This window comes from Oncorhynchus gorbuscha, linkage group LG26 (assembly GCF_021184085.1).
Source record: "Oncorhynchus gorbuscha isolate QuinsamMale2020 ecotype Even-year linkage group LG26, OgorEven_v1.0, whole genome shotgun sequence".
NCBI lineage: Eukaryota > Metazoa > Chordata > Actinopteri > Salmoniformes > Salmonidae > Oncorhynchus > Oncorhynchus gorbuscha.
Genome location: NC_060198.1, coordinates 21,892,845 through 21,918,071, shown reverse-complemented (window position 1 = coordinate 21,918,071; position 25,227 = coordinate 21,892,845). Strand labels below are relative to the sequence as shown.

At 44.0% G+C, this 25,227-nt stretch overlaps 1 protein-coding gene across 3 annotated transcripts; it reads right to left on the bottom strand.

Annotated features, from left to right (window-relative positions):
* Positions 1 to 2,754: 2,754 nt before the first annotated feature.
* Positions 2,755 to 25,156, bottom strand: LOC124016205 (interleukin-3 receptor class 2 subunit beta-like). Of its 3 annotated transcripts, none has more exons than XM_046331745.1 (14): positions 25,030 to 25,156; positions 21,347 to 21,480; positions 20,957 to 21,089; positions 20,648 to 20,808; positions 20,307 to 20,461; positions 11,727 to 11,871; positions 9,899 to 10,034; positions 9,570 to 9,724; positions 7,458 to 7,585; positions 7,049 to 7,232; positions 5,782 to 5,878; positions 5,067 to 5,136; positions 4,340 to 4,449; positions 2,755 to 4,226 (listed from the first exon to the last, which is right to left on the bottom strand). In XM_046331745.1, the coding sequence occupies exons 1-14, from the start codon at positions 25,080 to 25,082 to the stop codon at positions 3,470 to 3,472; spliced, it is 2,418 nt and encodes an 805-aa protein (XP_046187701.1). In that variant the 5' UTR covers positions 25,083 to 25,156; the 3' UTR covers positions 2,755 to 3,469. The 3 variants fall into 3 exon arrangements, with proteins under 3 accessions (XP_046187701.1, XP_046187703.1, XP_046187702.1); XM_046331747.1 differs by lacking the exon at positions 25,030 to 25,156 and adding an exon at positions 22,204 to 22,291; XM_046331746.1 differs by lacking the exon at positions 25,030 to 25,156 and adding an exon at positions 22,204 to 22,264 and having other exon boundaries at positions 21,347 to 21,584.
* Positions 25,157 to 25,227: the final 71 nt, after the last annotated feature.

The following is a 25,227-nucleotide window of genomic DNA, read 5'->3' as shown; positions in this document are numbered from 1 at the left end:
TCCAAAGCCATAGTCATTTTATTCTTAAATGTATACATGTATACATTAACCTCTGATATTAACCTGATAATATTAGGATAGGCACAATGAGAATCGCTATACAGAAAAAACACGGGGTCATCATAGCACATCCATCTGGGGACATTTTTCTTGACCTGAATGGAGCATTTGGGGAAGGAAAGTGTGACAGAAAGCTTGTTTCACAACATAATCTATTTGTATGATCGCCTAGAAATAGGCCTACAGCACAAAATACAGGAAATACAGGAAAACAATTGGCACAATTTTTCATATATCAAACTACTTATCATATCTCATATAAAGCATAATATAAAATGTATATTATATTGAATATTTCAGAAATAAATAGGACTGACAAATCGTTAACACAAAGTTAAGGGCACCAGATGATCCAACAGGGCATATATAGTGTGCCAAAGACTAACATTTGCTCTGTGCTGGTGAAGAATTCAGAACTTTGGGGAGACTGGGATGGTTCTAACACTTTTAGCATTTTTGTCAATTTCTCAGAGATTGAGAAATGGAAGCCGTTCCTATCAATATGTGATAGGAACGGCTTCCATCTGTCTGATACCAATAGGTATAGGTGTTATCTCTCTAAATCAAACAGACAAGGAGTAAAATGCTACAATTTATGTCACCTCCCAGGTCAGTTGTAACAGGGCCTGGGGTGAAATGTAACAGTTTAAAAAAATACAGAAATCATGATATGCAACGAAATATTAAAAGCCTTACGGAGACCATGAGAACAACATTGCCACGTCCCCTTGACATACCCAAAATCTAACTGCCTGTAGCTCAGGACCTGAAGCAAGATATGTATATATGTATATTTGAAACGAAACACTTTGAAGTTTGTGGAAATGTGAAATTAATGTAGGAGAATATAACACATTAGATCTGGTAAAAGATAATACAATGAACAAAACATTTCACTGTAACAGCGACAGTAAATTGGACAGTGCAGTTAGATTAACAATAATTTAAACTTTCTGCCCATATCAGATATGTCTATGTCCTGGGAAATGTTCTTGCTACTTAAAATGTCATGCTAATCGCATTAGCGCACATTAGCTCAACCGTCCTATGGGACACACACACACACACACGCACGCACGCACACACACACACACACACACACACACACACACACACACACACACACACACACACACACACACACACACACACACACACACACACACACACACACACACACACACACACACACACACACACACACACACACACACACACACACACACACCGATCCCATAGAGGGTAACATTTTGTGCAGCAGAAATAATAAAATAATAATAAAAATCATAAAATGTGTATTATTTTTTTTACGTTCCATTAACTGGCCCTTCTCAACCACTACAACAACATCCGGACTAAACAACAACATCTGGACTAAACAACTGAATGTGGTGTCCCTTATGTAAAAAAAAAACTAATGAATTTCACAAGTGAACACGTGTGATCTTGTGTGATCACGTGTCATTTTCTGTGAAGTTAATGTGATAAAATGTGACAACGTGAGCATGTGAGACATTGAAGGGACATTTGATTATCTGACACAGGTTGCCATGGCAGGAGTTTGCCCTGGGTAAAAAGTCATTGCATTTGGTTTGGAACCGGGCTGCCTCCCGGGCGTGAACCAGGTGCCCCGCTAAACGCCCACGGCGAAGTTGGCTCAAAACAAAAGTGACATACTATAGATTAAGCAAGTGGATGTTCTCAAGACACTTGTTCTATCAGTCATCAGGACGTCACGATGGTCCCAGATGGTCCCAGATGATCCCAAACCATTATAATAAAGTAATGGTATGGTGATTTTAAAGTAAGTGGTAAGCTGTTCATCTAAAATATAACTCCACCTGGGATTTGACCTCATAACCACTGGATTTGAGGTGTGCTGAGCTTTCTTGCAGCACCAAAATGTATGGCAGCATTCCTCCTATGGCAATTTGCATGCCCAGCACCCAGACCTCCTTAGGCTAACCCTAACCCTTGCAGCCATGAGCTATCTTCAATTTTTAGCCACATGATCAAACTTTAGCATTGATAGCATACATATAATATATAATATCATAACACACTGGTTATAAACCTGATAAGTTTGATAAACGACAAAGCAGGTGATGCTATCTGCAAAATACATTTGGTCAATTTGTTTAATTTCTTTCCTCAAAATCATATTTTTTCCAATAAAATCGCCAGTCTATCACAGGGTCTTGCTTCTTCAGAATAAATAATGCACAGTGAGTCACATGATTCTGACTTGTTCCTGATTAGAGATATTGAGAGTGTCACAACTGTCCTGTGTGCGTATGGTCCTGCCATCCAGGACCTCTATACCAGGCGGTGTCAGAGGAAAACATTTGTCAAAGACTCCATCCACCCAAGTCACAGACTGTTCTCTCTGCTACCGCATGGCAAGCGGTACCAATGTACCAGGTCTGGAACCAACAGGATCCTGAACAGCTTCTACCCCCAAACCATAAGACTACTAAATAGTTAACCAAATAGCTAACCAGACTATCTGCATTGATCCTCTTTGCACTAACACTGTTGCTACTGTTTATTATCTATCCTGTTGCCTTGTCACTTTACCCCTACATATATGTACATATCTACCTCAATTACCTAATACCCTTGCACATCAACTCAGTGCTGGTACCCTGTGTATATAGCCAAGTTATCGTTACTCATTGTGTATTTATTCCTCGTGTTATTTTCTTTCTATATTTTTCTCTCTGCAATTGTTGGGAAGGGCCTGTAAATTAAGCACCTGTTGTTTAGTCTACACCTGTTGTTTACGGAACTTGTGACAAATTACATTTGATTTGGTTCTGTAACACAACACTTTGCAGCCCGTGGGCCGACCCCTGCTGTAGAACGACAGGAACAGCCACCGGCACTGACAGAGGCTTAAGGCTGCGCTCACCAACTCAACAGTGCCACCCTGTTACACATGTACCATCCATGTGATGTGGTGGAAACCTGGGATTCTGGCCCTGAGTCACTTTACCACCCAGAGGGGAATGGCTTACTGCACTATGCTTCTGTGTTTGTAGTTAGTCCTTACAGTAGAATCCATAGGCCACCTCTGAGTTCAACAGATACACAGTAAGTACAGTGTTGCCATCTGCTGGGCATTGTGAGTAATCAAGGGAGGCTATTGTATGAGGCGCCACAGTTTTCCCTCCTAGAAATAGAAGTGTTTCTCAATCTCAACCCAGTCTTCGGTGACCACAAATCACTAGTTTTACACGTGGTCCATTCCAACACCAACACACCTAATTGAACTAGCCCAACTAATAATCAAGCTCTTGTGATTAGTTGAGTCAGGTGTGTTAGTGTTAGAATGGATCAAATATTGAGAACAGTGGCCTATAGAGGCCCTCATGTCCTGAGCATGTATTCCAGCATTAGATTGGGTTAGCTAAGTGGCTAGCTGGGACAGTCTGACATAGGGATCCTCCTTGCACTGCTCCTCCTGCCTCCTCTCTCTCCTCCCTGCCTGCTGCTCTTGACTACCCCCTTTAGGTGGCCCAGAAGAATGCATATGGCCCCAGCCCTCAAGTGCCTGTAGAGCCGGGAGGAAGCAGTACCCAGAGGTATGAAGGGTAGGGTCCACTGGGGGCAAGGTGAAGGGGGTGGTGGTGGTGGGCATGTACGCTGGAGGAGGGCCTTCATTCTCACTGGGTGGTGAGCAGGTGGACATAGAGCTAGGTTGGGGTGGGAGGAGCTCTGACTTGGGCCATGCCATGATGACGACATTGTTGCCTTTGTTGCTACCAATGTTCTTACTGTCGTCCGTTGTTGATCTGGACAGGCCAGCACTGACTTGAGGCATCGCCACATAGCCCTCACTCGACTCCAAGGGGGATGGGGCAGACCTCTCCGAGGAGGAGGGAGAAGAGGGGTCAGAGTTGGAGAGAGTGTTGTCGGACTCCTCACAGGGAGGCTCCAGACTCAGAAACTCACTCGGCGCCGGTGAACTGTCACCACACAAGATGTAAGGGCCACTGAAGCTGAATCCGGATGAGTCTAGAGCAGGAGGGCAAGATCTGTCCACAGACAACAGAAGTATTGAGGAAAAGTTTGGGTCATACTTCTTCCACTCCTCCTTGGTAATGGAATGGAACAGTCCATTGGCCTTTACATCTGGGGTCAACCACAATGGATTATCTGAAGAGCTGCAACACAAGAGTGAGTTACGGCTTAGGGTTGAGCCAGGTCACCGTGTGTATGAGTATTATTTTATAAGTGTTGGATAGTGTAGAAGCATAAAGATATGAGCTCATTTTACCAGCAAAAGCAGAGCCTGATATCCTCCCTGCTCTCCAGTGTCTGTACGCTGCAGATGTAGGTATTTTCACTTCTCTCACTCTCGGGAAATAACAACCTATCAGGAGACTTCTGGGAAAGAGAGGACATACCATTATCTGTGAATGATGAACTATGAAAGATGGATGCATGGAGGCACGTGCAGATAGAGGTCTACCTGAGCCCGAGCCCGAGCACCTGCCCCTTTGCCCTTCCACACCCGTTTTCCCTCACACTCGCCCTTTTGGGTGGCGGTATATTTTTTGTATACCGTTTGTCGTTGTTGTTCTGAACCCATTGTCCCCAAGTCGTCGTGACATCGTCAAGTTCACTAACTAGCAGATGTACATCAATCGACATTCAGAGGCACTATAACTAGCTTGCTTACAATTTTGTAAATGAGTGTAAATAGGCCAATGCTAAAACATGTTTACATTTTCACTACAGAGGCTGTTAGTAGGTTATGCATTTCGAGATATGAATGGCCCCTTTTTTCATTTTGAGCACCAGCCCCCTGAAAAGGTCTGTGCACAGCCCTGGATACATACATTGTAATTTACAATGGTTATGAAAAATCATTTTTGTACACAGTCTAAGACCATTTTTATTATTATTGAGTGCAGTTGTCATATAGCTGAATAGTCCACAGTGAGATGCTTTGTGAATAATGCTGGATGAATACTCAGCCATTCAGATGTATTCAGACTGACCTTAATGACCTCTCCCAGTGCCTTGCTCTTAAGGGGTGACGGGACAGACACCTCCCACAAGACTAGCCTCCTACAGACAGAAAACGAATCAATCAATCAATGGATGGAAAAATGAACAAATAGAATGACAGGTAACTGCCAAAATAAAGGATAGGGTGTTGGACCACCATGAGCCAGAACAGCTTCAATGCACCTTGGCACAGATTCTACAAGTTTCTGGAATTATATTGGAGGGATGCGACACCATTCTTCCACAAGATATTACATCATTTGGAATTTTGTTGATGTTGGTGGAAAATGCTGTCTCAGGCGCCGCCCCAGAATTTCCCATAAGTGTTCAATTTGGGTTGAGATCTGGTGACTGAGAAGGCAATGGCATATGGTTTACATTTATTCCATGGTTTACATTGTTTTCATTCTCATTGTGACCACTCGTGGCCTGTGGATGGGTTATTGTCATCCTATAGGGGCATTGCCCATGTAACCAAAATAATTGTCTGCCCAGCATTTTTATACATGACCATAAGCATTAACTCAGAAACCACACCTGTGTGGAAACACCAGCTTTCAGAATACACTACTTTGTATTCCTCATTTACTCATGTGTTTCCATTATTTTCACAGTTACCTGTAATTTAACACTAGTAATAACACAAGGGGGCAAATTAGAATGATAGAAAAACAATAAAACAGTTGGAGAAGTCTGATTAGTCACCTGTGACAGGCTGGTATGGTAACATAGAGAGTGATGAAGACAATGGCCACCAGTACACTGATGAAGACGTAGAGGAAGGTGGTGATGGACCAGGAAGCTACCAGGAGATATGGGACAAAACATGCATATATGTAAGAGTGGAACATGTAGTTGAGGATGATTGATGAGTAATTGATTAGAAGTGTCTGGAAATTTCTGTCTGTTACATGAACTGATTGATTTGGTAGTTGCTTCAAGAGAACAAAGTCACATTTTATCAGCTCCTGTATGCAGCCTTCATCAAGTCTAGTCTTAATTTCTTCTCGTTTCACTCTCTGAACCCTCCAAAGAGCGTGTTACACACATTTCAGTATTATGGTAGTTCAATGATAAAACATCCAATTCATCCAAGCTCATTGTTCACATGAAAGCAAATATCATGACTTCAGATTAGACTAACACATGGAAGCAAAGGAAACGCTCTTCAATACATAATGAAAGTCTCTGTTTGTTTTTGAAAACCTTCTTCAAGGGATTTGAACTTTGGTGCTTTTTCATTCAGCATCACATTATAGTTTTTTGAGCTCCACTCTTTTGATATGGATCACATCCCCTCATTTTGTACTTGTTTTTGTTCAGACTGGTTATCTCTGATGATAAAATATGTTTTAACGTCTAGGATAATACAATCTCCCCTCAGTATGAGAAAGTTGATGTTATATTGTATTATAACATTTGCTTTTGAGGACTTTTTTAAAACAAACATTAGAAACATGTAAAAATATTTTTTGTTTGTTTAAAAAATAATAGAAATAGCTTGGTCCAAGTTTGTGCTCTTGCCAACTCCATTGCTGTCATCATCAAGCCATATATACAGTGCCTTGCAAAAGTATTCGGCACCCTTGAACTTTGCGACCTTTTTCCACATTTCAGGCTTCAAACAAAGATATAAAACTGTATTTTTTTGTGAAGAATCAACAACAAGTGGGACACAATCATGAAGTGGAACGACATTTATTGGATATTTCAAACTTTTTAACAAATCAAAAACTGAAAAATTGGGCGAGCAAAATGATATCTTTATGTTTGAAGCCTGAAATGTGGCAAAAGGTCGCAAAGTTCAAGGGGGCCGAATACTTTCGCAAGGCACTGTAGCAAATGACATGACAATGAATGACAAGGAGTTGGCATGATGGCAAAAACAGATGGCAAAAATAATCAGGCTAGAATAGAATAGACTATTATTAAAAACATGCTTCAACTAGGAGATACAATCTAGGTCCATTACCTGGTTGTGAGGTCCACTCCACTGGGTCGGTCCATTCGGAGGGGGGTCCTTCGAAAGTATCACCCCTTCCCGGGACCACCAGGGCTCTCACCTTAACCAGGTAGCACTCAGAGGGGCGCAGGGACCCCCCCAGGATGGATAGTGAGAGGGACCCCTGGGAGACATTGAGGAACCTAGTATCCTCCTGAAAAAGAAAAGGTTGGACAGAACCAAGTGAGACATCAGTCGTCATCAAATGATCTGTTCATGAGATGCTTAAAAAAGCAAGTCTATCTCGCTTGATGAGCGTTCTTTAGATGATGACCTAGAGATTATCAAATGTAATACTGAACATGAAAAGACATTGCTTTTGGATCATCCCACTTCCTGTGAAATTATAGCACAAAAATAGATCAAATACTTATCCTACCTGAGTGTCATTACTCCAATAGTGCACCTGATAGGTGAGTTCAAAATTTGATTTTGGCGGATTCCATTTTAGAATCCAGTTCCCATCTCTCGCTTCTATCTGCACGTGGAGTGGACGGTTTGGACGAACTGTATAGAGATACATCAAAAATCAGACATCAAGAATCTTTAAAGAGATTGAACTTGATCTTAAACAGGCTGATGTGATTATATTCAATCTCTCTCTATCCCAGTCTGCTGTTCCCACATGCTTCAAGATAGCCACCATTGTCCCTATACCCAAGAATGTAAAGGCAACGGAACTAAATTACTATCGCCCAGTAGTGCTCACTTCTGTCATCATTAAGTGCTTTGAGAGACTAGTCAAGGATCATATCACCTCCACCTTACTTGTCACCCTAGATCCACTTCAATTTGCTTACCACCCCAATAGGTCCACAGACGATGCAATCGCCATCACACTGCACACTGCACACTGCCCTATCCCATCTGGACAAGAGGAATACCTATGTAAGAATGCTGCTCAGCACTCAACACCATAGTATCCTCCAAGCTCATCATTAAGCTTGAGGCCCTGGGTCTGAACCCCGCCCCCCTGTGCAATTGGATCCTGGACTTCCTGATGGGCTGCCCCTAAATGGTGAAGGTAGAAAACAACACCTCAACACTGGGGCCCCACAAGGGTGCGTGCTCAGTCCCCTCCTGTACTCCCTGTTCACCCATGACTGCGTGGTCACGTGATCGACTTCAGGAAACAGCTGAGGGAGCATCTTCCTATCCACATCGACGGGACAGCAGTGAAGGTGGAAAGTTTCAAGTTCCTTGGCATACATATCACTGACAAACTGACATGGTCCACCCACACAGATAGTGTGGTGAAGAAGGAAAACTGACATGGTCCACCCACACGGATAGTGTGGTGAAGAAGGCAAACTGACATGGTCCACCCACACAGATAGTGTGGTGAAGAAGGCAAACTGACATGGTCCACCCACACAGATAGTGTGGTGAAGAAGGCAAACTGACATGGTCCACCCACACAGAGTGTGGTGAAGAAGGCAAACTGACATGGTCCACCCACACAGATAGTGTGGTGAAGAAGGCACAACAGCACCTCTTCAACCTCAGAAGGCTGAAAATAATGCACAATTGAGAGCATCCGGTCAGGCTGTATCACCGCCTGGTACGGTAACTGCAGCGCCCACAACCCCAGGGCTCTCCATAGGGTGGTTCTGTCTGCACAATACATCACCGGGGGCAAACTACCTGCCCTCCAGGACACCTACTGCACCCAATGTCACAGTACGGCCAAAAAGATCATCAAGGACAACAACCACCCGAGCCACTGCCTGTTCACCCTGCTATCATCCACAAGGCGAGGTCAGTACAGGTGCATCAAAGCTGGGGCCGAGAGACTGGAAAACAGCTTCTATCTCAAGATCATCAGACTGCTAAATAGCCATCACTAGCACAGAGAGGCTGCTGCCTACATACACAGACTTGAAATCATTGGCCACTTTAATAAATGGAATGCTAGTCACTTTAATAATGTCACTTTAATAATGTTTACATATTTTGCATTACTCATCTCATATGTATATACTGTATTCTATACTATCTACTGTATCTTAGTCTATCCCGCTCTGACATTGCTCGTCCACATATTTATATATTCTTAATTCCATTCCATTACTTAGATTTGTGTGTATTAGGTATTTGTTGTGAAATTGCTAAACACGTGTATGTGACCAATACAATCTGATTTGATTTACGAACGTATGTATTTTTTGCAGGACGTAACATATCATACGAAATGGACCGTTGTGCACAATTCCCTGGGCCAGTTTTGGCTCATGAGCACAAATTTCTTAACTACTGGCTAAAATGATACAAAACCTTCTAGCCTCACTTTTTTTTATGCTTCTGGAATCAGCAGAAAATTGTGCCTGTGATACCACAATACAAACTCCAGGTGGCAGCACTGATACACAATCACTGAGGCAGTATATTTTCTGGATTGCATCAAAACAAATATCATCATTAATTGAGTCTCAGCTATGAGATTTTATTCTCCTTCAAATATCACCCCTGTGTCGGAGTGAAAATGACTCACTGTTTTTATGTGTTTTAAACGTTTTGCTGTTGCATGTGGGGATGAGCTCCACCTCTAGCTGTTCTGAGTCTGGAACAGGGAAGGAGCAGCTGTATTTGAGCATTGGACCCCTGGACGAAGCGCTGACCATGGTGTTAACACAGCATTTCTGGGCTCTGGAGAGATGGCGAAAGGGATAGATAGAGAAGAGGGAGGACACTGCTGTGAAGGAGATTAGACATCCTTGAGACTGAAGTGAACTGTTTTGTCTCTGATCCATGGGCACACACACATGAACGCATGCTCAAATGCACACACACACAGTGCTTTGGCAGCAGATCCTAACTCACGGTGCAGTGTGGTTGCGTTTGCAGGACAGATGGAAGGTAAGGAACTGAGCCACGTCTCTCTTCACCTCCCAGCTGCATGTCACCACTTTCTCGTCATCCACCACACACTGCGCACTGGAGGGGCCTGGCACAGGGTCTGCGTGAGGGAGGGAAGGGAGGTGAGGGAAAGAGGGAGAGAGGGAGAAGAGAGAGACAGAGAGAGTCAATTAGGGAGGACGTGAGTGAACAAAAGTGGAGAAGACATTGATGCACGGCTGAGCAATGCTATTCCAAACACATGACATGATGAGATCACAATGCCCTGACACGTAAATCACACACAATGCTATGAAGTCACTCATAAGAATTTAATTACAAACTCATTACAATCCTATAAAACTAATAGATTAGGTTGAAGTATGTTTATGTACAATTAATTCGGAAAGTATTTAGACACCATTACTTTTTCCACATTTTGTTACGTTACAGCCTTATTCTAAAATTCATTAAATAGTTTATTTCTCCTCAATCAACACACAATACCCCATAATGACAAAGCACAAACAGGTTTAGACATTTTTGCAGACAAAAAAAAAAATTTAAAAATGAAATATCATATCTTCTTGTGTATGACGCTACAAGCTTGACACACCTGTATTTGAGGAGTTTCTCCCATTCTTCTCTGCAGATCCTCTCAAGCTCGGTCAGGTTGAATGGGCACAGCTATTTTCAGGTCTCTCCAGAGATGTTCGATTGGGTTCAAGTCCGGGCTCAAGGACGTTCAGAGACTTGTAGGGAAGCCACTCCTGCGTTATATTGGCTGTGTGCTCAGGGTTGTTGCCTTGTTGGAAAGTGAATCTTCATCCCAGTCTGAGGTCCTGAGTGCTCTGGAGCAGGGTTTCATATTTCCCTCGATCCTGACTAGTCTCCCTTTCCCTGCCGCTGAAAAACATCCCACAGCATAATGCTGCCACCAGAGTTCAATCTTGGTTTCATCAGACCAGAGACTTTTGTTTCTCATCATCTGAGAGTCCTTTAGGTGCCTTTTGACAAACTCCAAGCGGGCTGTCTTGTGCCTTTTACTGAGGAGTTGCTTCCGTCTGGCCACTCTACCATAAAGGTCTGATTGGTGGAGTGCTGCAGAGATGGTTGTCCTTCTGGAGGTCTCACCCATCTCCACATAGGAAATCTGAAGCTCTGTCAGAGTGACCATCGGGTTTCTGGTCACCTCCCTGACCAAGGCCCTTCTCTCCCGATTGATCAGTTTGGCCTGGGGGCCAGCTCTAGGAAGAGTCTTGGTGGTTCCAAACTTCTTCCAATTAAGAATGATGGAGGCCACTGTGTTCTTGGGGACCTTCAATGCGGAAGACATTTTTTGGTACCCTTCCCCAGATCTGTGCCTCGACACAATCCTGTCTCAGAGCTCTGCGGACAATTCCTTCAACCTTATGGCTTGGTTTTTGCTCTGATATGCACTGTCAACTGTTGGACCTTATATAGACAGGTGTGTGCCTTTCCAAATAATGTCCAATCAATTAAATTTACCTCAGGTGGACTCCAATGAATTTAAACATTTCAAGGATGATCAATGGAAACTGGATGCACCTGAGCTCAATTTCGAGTCTCATAGAAAAGGATCTGAATACTTATGTAATTAAGGTAATTATTTTTTTTTATTTTTTTACTGTTTTCACTTTGTCGTTATGGGGTATTTTGTGTAGATTAACGAGGGGAAAAAAATATTGAATCAGTTTTAGAATAAGGCTATAAACGTAACAAAGTGTGGAAAAAGTCAAGGGGTCTGAATACTTTCCGAAATCACTTTATATACAGTAGGATTGCCACTCACCGTCCTCAGTCATCCAGGTCACTAGAGAGCTCCACTCACTCCACAGTCCCGTCTTCCCCTTTGCCCTAACCTTGGCCTCATACTGGCAGCCAGGCACCTGAGCTTCAGGCTCCAAACTCAGCTGGGTGTCTTGAACCTTCACTGCCTGCACAGAGAGAAACAGACAAAGACTATGGATGAGTCCCAAAGGGGCCTCACAAGGCTCTGGTCTAAAGTTGTGTACTATAAAGGCAATAGGGTTCCATTTGGCACACACATTATGTGTGCATCTCAATTCACTAAAGTAGCTCTCCATTGGGCACATACATCAACTCAACGTCTATTCCACGTTGGTTCAACATAATTCCATTGAAATAACGTGGAAACAGATTGATTAAACCAGTGTGTGCCCAGTGGGTTCCTTTCTTTGTCTCATTCCCTACATATGCACTAGTGTGAAGCACCTGGTCTGGACATAATCTTTAAACTGCTTTCACTTGTCCGGTAGTTTCAAATTAGTGCAGATGAAAGGGTGGAAACCACTTCAGACTATTGAGACAGAGCCCTGATCTTTATCTGACTTGGTGGTATTGTTTTCTGTACTTCCGCCGTGTGACATCCTCTCAGTCTCAGATAGTGGCACGGTAATCTTTGGTGAGGATTTTGATGTGCAAGATGAGCGAAGCAGGAACATGGACGTCACCAGGACCTAGCTTTCGGCACGTTAGCCCCGAATGATTTTCGGTCAGCCCCGAATCTTTCGCGCTACTGCAATGGTGAAAAACAATGGTAGTTACAGTTCATATAAGGAAATCAGTCAATTATAATAAATTCCTTAGGCCCTAATCTATAGATTTCACATGACTGGGCAGTGGCGCAGCCATGGGTGAGCCTGGGAGGGCATAGGCCTACACACTGGGGAGCCAGGCCCAGCCAATCAGTAAGATTTTCACCCCACAAAGGGCTTTATTACAGACATAAATACTCCTCAGTTTCATCAGCTGTCCGGGTGGCTTGTCTCAGACAATGCCTCAGGTGAAGAAGCCGGTTGTGCAGGTCCTGGGCTGGCATGGTTACACGTGGTCTGCGGTTGTGAGGCCAGTTGGACGTACTGTCAAATTCTCTAAAATTATGTTGGAGGTGGCTTATAGTAGAAAACTTAACATTACATTTTTCTGGCTGAGTTTAACTCGATCTTCTCTAAAATTTGATTAATTCGGCCAGTTAGCCACACTTACTTATAACATTCAAGAAGATCGAATGTTCATGGGAAAATCCATATTCCCAAGAAACTGATTATCAAATGGTTGGCATGCATGCAGCATGGACGTTTAACCTGTAAAACGCAAAGAATTATACATTTACGATTGACAGTGATGATGGCCTAATTTATAATAAGGTAGGTCTAATTTGGTGTTTTAGGATTTTCTGAATGAAAGGTTTCATGTCGGTACCAACTTTCATTCAGAAATGGCTTAATAATAATTTATAAAATGGTGCTCCAGGAGGCTACCTAAAAAAAATAGCACTGGTTATAATAAATGTAAAGCAATCGCCATGTGTGGTCAACTGATCCCCCCAACACCATTTTGATTGGGACAGGTTCCTTGTGCTGCTTTGGGACAAGCATGGGAACTCATCTTGATAAATCAATCAATGTCAGATTTTTTGTTTTTACCGAATCTCTGTTTGGATGTTAGGTTACAATTATGCTGGGTATGTCATGTTTTGTCTTATATTGTCTTGTCATTTTGCTTTTCCTTCTGTTCGTTTTCCCCCTGCTGGTCTTTTTAGGTTCGTTCCCCTTTTTCTCTCTCCCTCCCTCTCTCTCTTCTCTCTGTCGTTCCGTTCCTGCTCCCAGCTGTTCCTATTCCCCTAATCAATCATTTAGTCTTCCCACACCTGTTCCCTATCTTTTCCCCTGATTAGAGTCCCTATTTCTCCCCTTGTTTTCCGTTTCTGCCCTGTTGGATCCTTGTTTATTGTTCACCGTGCTGTGTCTTTGTATCGCCCTGTCGTGTCGTGTTTCCCTCAGATGCTGCGTGGTGAGCAGGTGTCTGAGTCTGCTACGGTCAAGTGCCTTCCCGAGGCAACCTGCAGTTTATTATCGAGTCTCCAGTCAGTTCTCGTGATTACGAGTGAAATTGTTTTTATGCTTTATTTACCGCTCCGATTTGTCTAGGAGTATTGCTATTTCCTTAAACTGGATTAAAGACTCTGTTTTCGCCAAGTCGCTTTTGGGTCCTCATTCACCTGCATAACAGAAGGATCCGACCAAAGAATGGACCCAGCGACTACAGACGCTCGTAACACTGCCGTCGAGATCCAAGGAGCCATGCTCGGCAGACACGAGCAGGAATTGTCTGCTGCTCGTCATGCCATGGAGAACCTGGCCGCTCAGGTTTCCGACCTCTCTGGACAGTTCCAGAGTCTTCGTCTCGTGCCACCTGTTACTTCCTGGTCTGCCGAGCCTCCGGAACCTAGGGTTAATAACCCACCTTGCTACTCCGGGCAGCCCAAGGAGTGCCGCTCCTTTCTCACCCAGTGTGATATTGTGTTCTCTCTCCAACCCAACACATACTCTAGAGAGAGAGCTCGGGTTGCTTACGTCATTTCACTCCTTACTGGCCGGGCTCGAGAGTGGGGCACAGCTATCTGGGAGGCAAGGGCTGATTGTTCAAACAATTACCAGAACTTTAAAGAGGAGATGATTCGGGTTTTTGACCGTTCAGTTTTTGGTAGGGAGGCTTCTAGGGCCCTGGCTTTCCTATGCCAAGGTGATCGATCCATAACGGACTACTCTATAGAGTTTCGCACTCTTGCTGCCTCTAGTGACTGGAACGAGCCGGCGCTGCTCGCTCGTTTTCTGGAGGGACTCCACGCAGTGGTCAAAGATGAGATTCTCTCCCGGGAGGTTCCTTCCAGTGTGGACTCTTTGATTGCTCTCGCCATCCGCATAGAACGACGGGTAGATCTTCGTCACCAAGCTCGTGGAAGAGAGCTCGCGTCAACGGTGTTTCCCTGCTCCGCATCGCAACCATCTCCCTCCTCTGGCTCAGAGACTGAGCCCATGCAGCGGGGAGGTATTCGCATCTCGACTAAGGAGAGGGAACGGAGGATCACCAACCGCCTGTGCCTCTATTGCGGATTTGATGGACATTTTGTCAATTCATGTCCAGTAAAAGCCAGAGCTCATCAGTAAGCGGAGGGCTACTGGTGAGCGCTACTACTCAGGTCTCTCCATCTAGATCCTGTACTACTATGTCGGTCCATCTACGCTGGACCGGTTCGGGTGCTACATGCAGTGCCTTGATAGACTCTGGGGCTGAGGGTTGTTTCATGGACGAAGCATGGGCTCGGAAACATGACATTCCTTTCAGACAGTTAGACAAGCCTACGCCCATGTTCGCCTTAGATGGTAGTCATCTTCCCAGTATCAGATTTGAGACACTACCTTTAACCGTGCTTTTACACCTGCATTGTTTGCTGTTTGGGGTTTTAGGCTGGGTTTCTGTACAGCACTTTGAGATATCAGCTGATGTACGAAGGGCTATATAAATAAATTTGATTTGATTTGATTTGAACCCTCACAGTATCTGGTAACCACAGTGAGCTATTTCTTTTTTGATTTTTCGTTCACCTTTTACACCTGTTGTTTTGGGTCATCCCTGGCTAGTATGTCATAATCCTTCTATTAATTGGTCTAGTAATTCTATCCTATCCTGGAACGTTTCTTGTCATGTGAAGTGTTTAATGTCTGCCATCCCTCCCATTTCTTCTGTCCCCACTTCTCAGGAGGAACCTGGCGATTTGACAGGAGTGCCGGAGGAATATCATGATCTGCGCACGGTCTTCAGTCGGTCCCGAGCCAACTCCCTTCCTCCTCACCGGTCGTATGATTGTAGTATTGATCTCCTTCCGGGGACCACTCCTCCTCGGGGTAGACTATACTCTCTGTCGGCTCCCGAACGTAAGGCTCTCGAGGATTATTTGTCTGTGTCTCTTGACGCCGGTACCATAGTGCCTTCTTCCTCTCCGGCCGGGGTGGGGTTCTTTTTTTTGTTAAGAAAAAGGACGGTACTCTGCGCCCCTGCGTGGATTATCGAGGGCTGAATGACATAACGGTTAAGAATCGTTATCCGCTTCCCCTCATGTCATCAGCCTTCGAGATTCTGCAGGGAGCCAGGTGCTTTACTAAGTTGGACCTTCGTAACGCTTACCATCTCGTGCGCATCAGAGAGGGGGACGAGTGGAAAACGGCGTTTAACACTCCGTTAGGGCATTTTGAGTACCGGGTTCTGCCGTTTGGTCTCGCCAATGCGCCAGCTGTTTTTCAGGCATTAGTTAATGATGTTCTGAGAGACATGCTGAACATCTTTGTTTTTGTCTACCTTGACGATATCCTGATTTTTTCACCGTCACTCGAGATTCATGTTCAGCACGTTCGACGTGTTCTCCAGCGCCTTTTAGAGAATTGTCTCTACGTGAAGGCTGAGAAGTGCTCTTTTCATGTCTCCTCCGTTACTTTTCTCGGTTCCGTTATTTCCGCTGAAGGCATTCAGATGGATTCCGCTAAGGTCCAAGCTGTCAGTGAGTGGCCCGTTCCAAGGTCACGTGTCGAGTTGCAGCGCTTTCTAGGTTTCGCTAATTTCTATCGGCGTTTCATTCGTAATTTCGGTCAAGTTGCTGCCCCTCTCACAGCTCTTACTTCTGTCAAGACGTGTTTTAAGTGGTCCGGTTCCGCCCAGGGAGCTTTTGATCTTCTAAAAGAACGTTTTACGTCCGCTCCTATCCTCGTTACTCCTGACGTCACTAGACAATTCATTGTCGAGGTTGACGCTTCAGAGGTAGGCGTGGGAGCCATTCTATCCCAGCGCTTCCAGTCTGACGATAAGGTTCATCCTTGCGCTTATTTTTCTCATCGCCTGTCGCCATCTGAACGCAACTATGATGTGGGTAACCGCGAACTGCTCGCCATCCGCTTAGCCCTAGGCGAATGGCGACAGTGGTTGGAGGGGGCGACCGTTCCTTTTGTCGTTTGGACAGACCATAAGAACCTTGAGTACATCCGTTCTGCCAAACGACTTAATGCTCGTCAAGCTCGTTGGGCGTTATTTTTCGCTCGTTTCGAGTTTGTGATTTCTTACCGTCCGGGTAGCAAGAACACCAAGCCTGATGCCTTATCCCGTCTTTTTAGTTCTTCTGTGGCTTCTACTGATCCCGAGGGGATTCTTCCTTATGGGCGTGTTGTCGGGTTGACAGTCTGGGGAATTGAAAGACAGGTTAAGCAAGCACTCACGCACACTGCGTCGCCGCGAGCTTGTCCTAGTAACCTTCTTTTCGTTCCTGTTTCCACTCGTCTGGCTGTTCTTCAGTGGGCTCACTCTGCCAAGTTAGCTGGTCATCCCGGTGTTCGAGGCACTCTTGCTTCTATTCGCCAGCGCTTTTGGTGGCCGACTCAGGAGCGTGACACGCGCCGTTTCGTGGCTGCTTGTTCGGACTGCGCGCAGACTAAGTCAGGTAACTCTCCTCCTGCCGGTCGTCTCAGACCGCTCCCCATTCCTTCTCGACCATGGTCTCACATCGCCCTAGACTCCATTACCGGTCTGCCTTTGTCTGCGGGGAAGACTGTGATTCTTACGGTTGTTGATAGGTTCTCTAAGGCGGCACATTTCATTCCTCTAGCTAAACTTCCTTCCGCTAAGGAGACGGCACAAATCATCATCGAGAATGTGTTCAGAATTCATGGCCTCCCGTTAGACGCCGTTTCAGACAGAGGTCCGCAATTCACGTCACAGTTTTGGAGGGAGTTCTGTCGTTTGATTGGTGCGTCCGTCAGTCTCTCTTCCGGGTTTCATCCCCAGTCTAACGGTCAAGCAGAGAGGGCCAATCAGACGATTGGTCGCATACTACGCAGCCTTTCTTTCAGAAACCCTGCGTCTTGGGCAGAACAGCTCCCCTGGGCAGAATACGCTCACAACTCGCTTCCTTCGTCTGCTACCGGGTTATCTCCGTTTCAGAGTAGTCTGGGTTACCAGCCTCCTCTGTTCTCATCCCAGCTTGCCGAGTCCAGCGTTCCCTCCGCTCAAGCGTTTGTCCAACGTTGTGAGCGCACCTGGAGGAGGGTGAGGTCTGCACTTTGCCGTTACAGGGCACAGACTGTGAGAGCCGCCAATAAACGTAGGATTAAGAGTCCAAGGTATTGTTGCGGCCAGAGAGTGTGGCTTTCCACTCGCAACCTTCCTCTTACGACAGCTTCTCGTAAGTTGACTCCACGGTTCATTGGTCCGTTCCGTGTCTCCCAGGTCGTCAATCCTGTCGCTGTGCGACTGCTTCTTCCGCGACATCTTCGTCGCGTCCATCCTGTCTTCCATGTCTCCTGTGTCAAGCCCTTTCTTCGCACCCCCGTTCGTCTTCCCTCCCCCTCCCGTCCTTGTCGAGAGCGCACCTATTTACAAGGTACGTAGGATCATGGACATGCGTTCTCGGGGACGGGGTCACCAATACTTAGTGGATTGGGAGGGTTACGGTCCTGAGGAGAGGAGTTGGGTTCCGTCTCGGGACGTGCTGGACCGTTCACTTATTGATGAATTCCTCCGTTGCCGCCAGGATTCCTCCTCGAGTGTGCCAGGAGGCGCTCGGTGAGTGGGGGGGTACTGTCATGTTTTGTCTTATATTGTCTTGTCATTTTGCTTTTCCTTCTGTTCGTTTTCCCCCTGCTGGTCTTTTTAGGTTCGTTCCCCTTTTTCTCTCTCCCTCCCTCTCTCTCTTCTCTCTGTCATTCCGTTCCTGCTCCCAGCTGTTCCTATTCCCCTAATCAATCATTTAGTCTTCCCACACCTGTTCCCTATCTTTTCCCCTGATTAGACTCCCTATTTCTCCCCTTGTTTTCCGTTTCTGCCCTGTCGGATCCTTGTTTATTGTTCACCGTGCTGTGTCTTTGTATCGCCCTGTCGTGTCGTGTTTCCCTCAGATGCTGCGTGGTGAGCAGGTGTCTGAGTCTGCTACGGTCAAGTGCCTTCCCGAGGCAACCTGCAGTTTATTATCGAGTCTCCAGTCAGTTCTCGTGATTACGAGTGAAATTGTTTTTATGCTTTATTTACCGCTCCGATTTGTCTAGGAGTATTGCTATTTCCTTAAACTGGATTAAAGACTCTGTTTTCGCCAAGTCGCTTTTGGGTCCTCATTCACCTGCATAACAGGGTAATGTTAGCTAAGTTGCGGTGAGTGCTCATGGTCATTAGACTAGCATTTAAAAGCATTGCAGATGTTCTCTACACACATACACTAGACCTATAGCCTACCTGTTGAGCTACGCTGATATTTTCCTCAACTTTCCAAGACTTTTCTGATGCATTTCAGTCACTTAGCCTACTGATGTGAATACACAATATATACTAAGTCATTTGACATATTTTTTGTTATTGTTTAAAAAGGTCATGCAGTAAGGACTACATTGTTTTAATAACAATATAGCTGAAACCACTATTGGCTTCATTGACTTACTGAATTTATGCTATTGTAATTTTAGGCTAGGCTACTAGCTGATATATTACTTTAAATATTACTCTAACAGTAGGCCTTCCTATACAATAACAATTGCGGGGAAATTCTGTTTAAATACGTGAGTGCCACTGGAAAGTTGGTGTACTATAGTTTCCTACTCATATTGTAGGCCTAAGATCTGTGTATCCACTCTTTTCATTGGCCTATGCTATGTGTTGCATTTAAGACATGGGTTGTTTGACATTTACATATTGAGATCACTTAAAACAGAGTAGCTTGACATTTTGATCATTTGTGTGGTATAAAAAAATATATTATTGGAATGTCTCCAGTCATGTAAATATATAATTTAAATAATAATATAATTATAGAATTATCATTAGAATTACAGGAAATTATTTCAGAAAATGTCTTATTTTCTCACACAAACCCCTCAGCCCCTGGTGTTCAGGACTGAGCCCCCAAATGTTATGAAACTCTGGTGACACCCCCGGGCAGGAAGCAGAGAGGTTGTAATGAAGGATTCTAAAGAAGTGATTAATGAGCAAAACTACCCTATGCTTGTGCTTGTTTTGCGTGGGATATCTCATGCCATGATGAATAACCATGAGAGTTAGCATGTCTTTTTACAAGAGGGTCAGAAAACATAATCAATATGTTAACTAACAGTCCTCCTACACTCTTAGAAAAAAAGGTGATATCCAGAACGTAAAAGGGTTCTTCAGCTGTCCCCATAGGAGAACCATTTTGGGTTCCAGGTAGATCCTGGAAGAACCTTCTACATGAAACCCCAAATAAATCTAACTGGAACCCAAAAGAGTTCTAACTGGAACCAAAAAGGGTTCTCCTGTGGGGACAGCCAAAGAACCCTTCTGGAACCCATGTTTCTAAGAGTTTGTTTTGTATTTATGAAGATTCAGAAGCACATGTCTTAGATGAACAGGAGTCTTTGAGAGCACATTGTATGTTAACCTGGTCCCGGATTTGTTTGTGCTCTTGCCTGCTATCCGTGACAATGAGTGATAGGGAATTGGCAATATATAGCACAAACAAGATATGGCACTCAAGCTAATTGTTTGTTACTCAAGTACATACTGTCCAGTCATCCTGGTTAGACCTCCTGTAGTTGACCTGATAGTTGAGAGTGGGGGTCAGGAGGGACGTTGGGGGGTAGGGGCTTTCCCAGCTGAGCAAACGTCCCCCTCTCTCTACAAGCTGCTGTGATAAATGGACTGGTGGACGCACCCTCACTGTAATACACAGAGGCACACACTATCAAAAACAAATCAACACATAAATGAATAGTCAAATATAGATACAGGATCCTATATATTTGGTCATCTGCTAGCTAACTTTTAACTAAAATTAAACATGTAGATGTAAAATTATTGAGAAGCAATGATTTATGACAGGGGTCCTGTAATGTTTAAACTCACAATTCTTAGACAGAAGCAGGGCAGGGGGACAGGAGGTCTTGAAGAAGAAGACATGGTTGGTATTGATGCCAAAGTCACGAGTGTTGTACTGACACTGGGCGGCGAGCTTGCCGTTTTTGGCATTCAATGCTGGCTGACCATAGGGTTTACACGGGGACTCACTGGAGGGACAGAGAAAGAGAGGGGAGAGAAAGCGAGAGAAAGAGGTAGAGAGAGGCATGAGTTAATTGAGTACATTGTTTCTCTGTGTCCACATTTTCCTTCTCCCCTCCCTCCCTCTTTCTGTCCTCTCATCACCTCTATCCTTACCGGTTCTCAGTGTCGTCCCAGTAGTATAGGGCTAACAGGGCTTGTGAGGACGCGTGTGGACTCTCTTCCCAGCTACAGCGGACGTAGGAGCTGTAGTCATTGTAGCACCGCAGGGACTCAAACACAGGGGACACTAAGGAGAGAGGGAGTGGGAAGAAGGATATAGACATATAATTGAACCGCATTCTGCTGTATGATGTAGTGTACAGTTCTCTCTATAGGGCATACAAATACATTTCCAAGTGGGTGGCAGTGTTGTGATATTGTCTCAGCATTAAAAACACTTTCTATAATGTCCACAATTAAACATTTAACCATATGTCCACATTACACATTTTGTTGTCATCGATATCTGCTAAAAAAAAGAAGACTTTTAGACTTAAACCCTACCATGATATTGTTTGTTCTCCTGGATTGTGCAGCGATCTTTTCCATTATAGCAGAGGACCAGGAGAGGGAGAAGTGATCCACAAGACATCCAGAAGATAAGCATGTTTCCTGGGGAGTGCAGGAGGACAGGTCCCCTGGAGCAGAAGAACATGGGCAAGGGTCAGCAGGTGGGTCTCAGTAATTAACCTTCCAGATCTAGACCATCCTGGGCCCGCATTATGTGGACTGACTGCTATATCTGTCAGGGTTCAGAGAAAAATGGCTCAGATACAAAAAGTCTCTCTCTCTGTCATGCGCACACTAATATCATAATTCTCAAAATTACACCATTACCACTCACTTCCCTTACAGTATATTCTTCACTAAGTGACTCTGATGTTCCTCACACCATCCACTGTGACCCCACATCCGTTCTTCTCACCCTTGTTAGCTTTCTCTGTCTGTATGTGTTCCAAATGCCCCTCTATTCCCTATATATAGTGCACACTACCCTATGGGACCTGGTCAAAAGTAATGCACTTTATAGGGATTATGGTGGTATTTTGGGTGTCGCATCTGTCTCTTATGACAGTGGTATTGTCTTCATTGTAATGTAATTTTATCAGGCACAGACACTTTGGAAGAGAAGAATTAAAACGAAGTGACAGACAGTTGTGACTGTAGTGGTGTTGAGAAATCCCCCTCAGATACAGTGTGTGTGTGTCTGTGTCTGTGTCTCTGTGTCTGTGCATGCATTTAATGACAAGCATTCTAAGAATACATTGTGGGATAGAGGTTAAAATACAAAGAGATGGTAAGAATCCCAAAAAATGATCACTTATATGTAAGCTTATTTATACAACTTAAGTTATTCTCACCTAGTCTCCTCTTAAGTGTTCAGTGAATTCTGTAGTCCTATTTCCAAGAAGCTATGGTTTGTGAGGAAATGTCAAGACTCAAGCCAGATTTGTTCTGTCTGTAGCCTCAACTTTATCTGCTTCCTCTTTCATGCGGCTGTTTACCATGTGGTCATAAATGACACTTAATCGGCATTCAGCTCCATCACAGTGTGATCAGTGTGCTCCTGGTGAGCACAACACATTGAAAAAAAGCACACTTTTCAACCAGAAATACATCTTTTCAACATCTTTTCAACCAGAAATACATCTTTTCAACATCCTTTCAACCAAAAAGGTGTCTTTTCAAAAGTTTCAACATCTTTTCACATCTTGTGCTATTGTATGGAAATGAAATGCTTCCCTGAGGGTAGTATAAGTAGCATAGTAGGTATAGTATGCATGAATTATGAATATCACTTTCACACAATTTATTTCAAACTAACTTATTCCTTTTCTGTCATCTTATAATTGTCTTGTTGTTACACAAGGGTGAGACTCTAGCCCAGGTATTTTATGAGTGATGGGGATTTCCAACGAGGTGCTATTAAACAATGTGCAAATTGATCAATGAAGTATCTTAGTTGGTTGAGGCAGTGGCATGTCACTACAGGAATTGACTGCATCACAAATGGCACTCTATTCCCTATATAGTACACTACTTTTGACCAGAACCCTATGATTCCTGGTCAAAAGTAGTGCACTAAATAGGGAATATGGTGCCATTTGGGATGCAAACAATTGATGTCATGTAGGTCCCTTTGGCACGCCAGGACTGCACTTCAGTAGCAGAGCAAATCCACCGTATAATACACCGATCCTTAGCTAACGCACAGACAGACAGGGAAATGCCTGAGTCTGGATGCTGTGTCAAAAATGGCACCCTATTCCCTACATATTGCACAACTTATGAACAGAGGCCTATGGGGTGCCATTTGGGACGGTGACTGGAAACGGTGCTGGGCTGCTAGAGTAGCTTATCCTGCTCCCTGTGGCGTGAAGGGAAAGGCACTATATCTGTAGAAGAACTCATGTCTAGTCCCTAGCAGGGTGATAATTTGACTCTGTTAAGTGTATGATACTCACATATACTACTGATGAGGTTTATAAGCGGACTCAAAAGGCCAAAACCAACGATCGAACATCATTACTGTGACACAACACAGTAATGCAGTAAGAAATACATTTTTTGCGGTAAGAAATACATTTGCGGTAAGAAATACATTTTTTGGACCAAATTTACATTGGCATCACCTGCCTTGTCGTTCGATTCACAACATGTATATCAGGTTTATAACCAGTGTGTGTAGATATATTTGATGTAGGTTAGCAGTGCTAAAGTTTGAACGTAGCTAAAATTGAAGATAGCTAATGGCTGCAAGCGTCAGGGTTAGTTGGAACAAACCTCAGGAGATCTGGGTGCTGGGGATGCAAATGATGGGCCCACCAAGCCTGTATCCTGGACTACCATACCACTGTCACAACTGTGACTCTGATTGAGTGAACATGTCCAACATTCACTTACACACACAAAAACATGGAAAAAACACGTGGTTTTGGAAAACTTCATGTGACATTTCACATGTGAATTTACATGTTTTTAGAACACTTCACATGTGAAAACGTGTTTTTGGACAACAAAAAAACATTGTCTATGATACACACAGTGCTCTCATCTTACATATTTGACTACACTGTGTATGTTATTTATACAATAATTATTATTCAATATGTCATCGTCTGGGATTTGAACTTACAACTGCTTGGTTCACGGCATTATGATATTTCTGCTACGCCACCACACCTGTACTGCTACACTTTGGACTTATATACTCAAGAAAAACTATACTACTGTATTTATCAGTGATTCAGGGGAAACATTAAAACATAATAATATGACCCACCAACATTAGACAACTATACAGAAAACCGACAGATTGCCGAGACAAGTCAATTAAATCAATGTTGAGAGAATAGTCCGATTAAACTGAGAACTATTTTGCTAAATGCGTACTGTAGATCAGTGGTCACCAAACTTTTCTGAGTAAAGATCACTTTCGCAGTCAAAAAGCAAGCTGAGATCTACTGCTCAGATGATTTATTTGTACATTAACCTCACACATAGTTTTGTAGGAATGAGGTTTGTGCTGTAGGCCTAATACAGTATCACAGCATATTGGCTATATGATTGGCCTGCCAATATTATTAATCAGACCATATTATATTTCAAAACTCGAGCTTTGATAACAAAATAGATCAGTTGGTTTAGCACTTGTGAGGCACTGTGGAGCATGAATTTAAATAATTAGCTTTTTTATTTTTCTGGACTGATGGTCCCTGCATCTGATAGTCAACGAGATCAAATTACGACGTCAGTGATCTTCAGGTCGAAAAGTCGGAGCTCTAGAAAGATGCCCGAGTTTCCGACTTGGAATTCCGAGTTGGATGACCGTTTAAAAGATTTTTCCCAACCGCCTCTCACAGTCCCCGCTCTCTCCTTCCTTTCCTCCCGTGAGACTGACCAAAGCAAGGGGACACCGTCTTCCCCCTGATGGCGAAACTCGAGTCGCACCGCATCTGCCTCATGCACAAATTCTTATGGTTCCTATGACCATAGAAAGTGAAATATTCCTTAATATGAAAATCAACACGACGAGCTGCTAATAATAATAATAATAAAACGCAGGGCTATCGGTACTTGGCTCCTCATTCATTGCAGCTGCATCTCGAGCGGAAGTACGGAGACGCGCGTTTTGTAATATTGTTGAATAAAAACAGTGCTAAATATAAACTTAAACATGAACTCACTCGTAAAAACAACAGTTATTTGCTGTATTCGTTGACAGTCTCTCTGTGGTCATGAATTGAAAAGTTATTCAATCTTACGTAGGCTAGTAGCCTATTAACATTGGCTCTGTAGGCACGGTGATTTGAGCTATCCGATTGGGCAGCACAGTAGTTGCACTCGATTTAGTCACAGATTTGCCGGGTTGGCGGAGTTTGTCT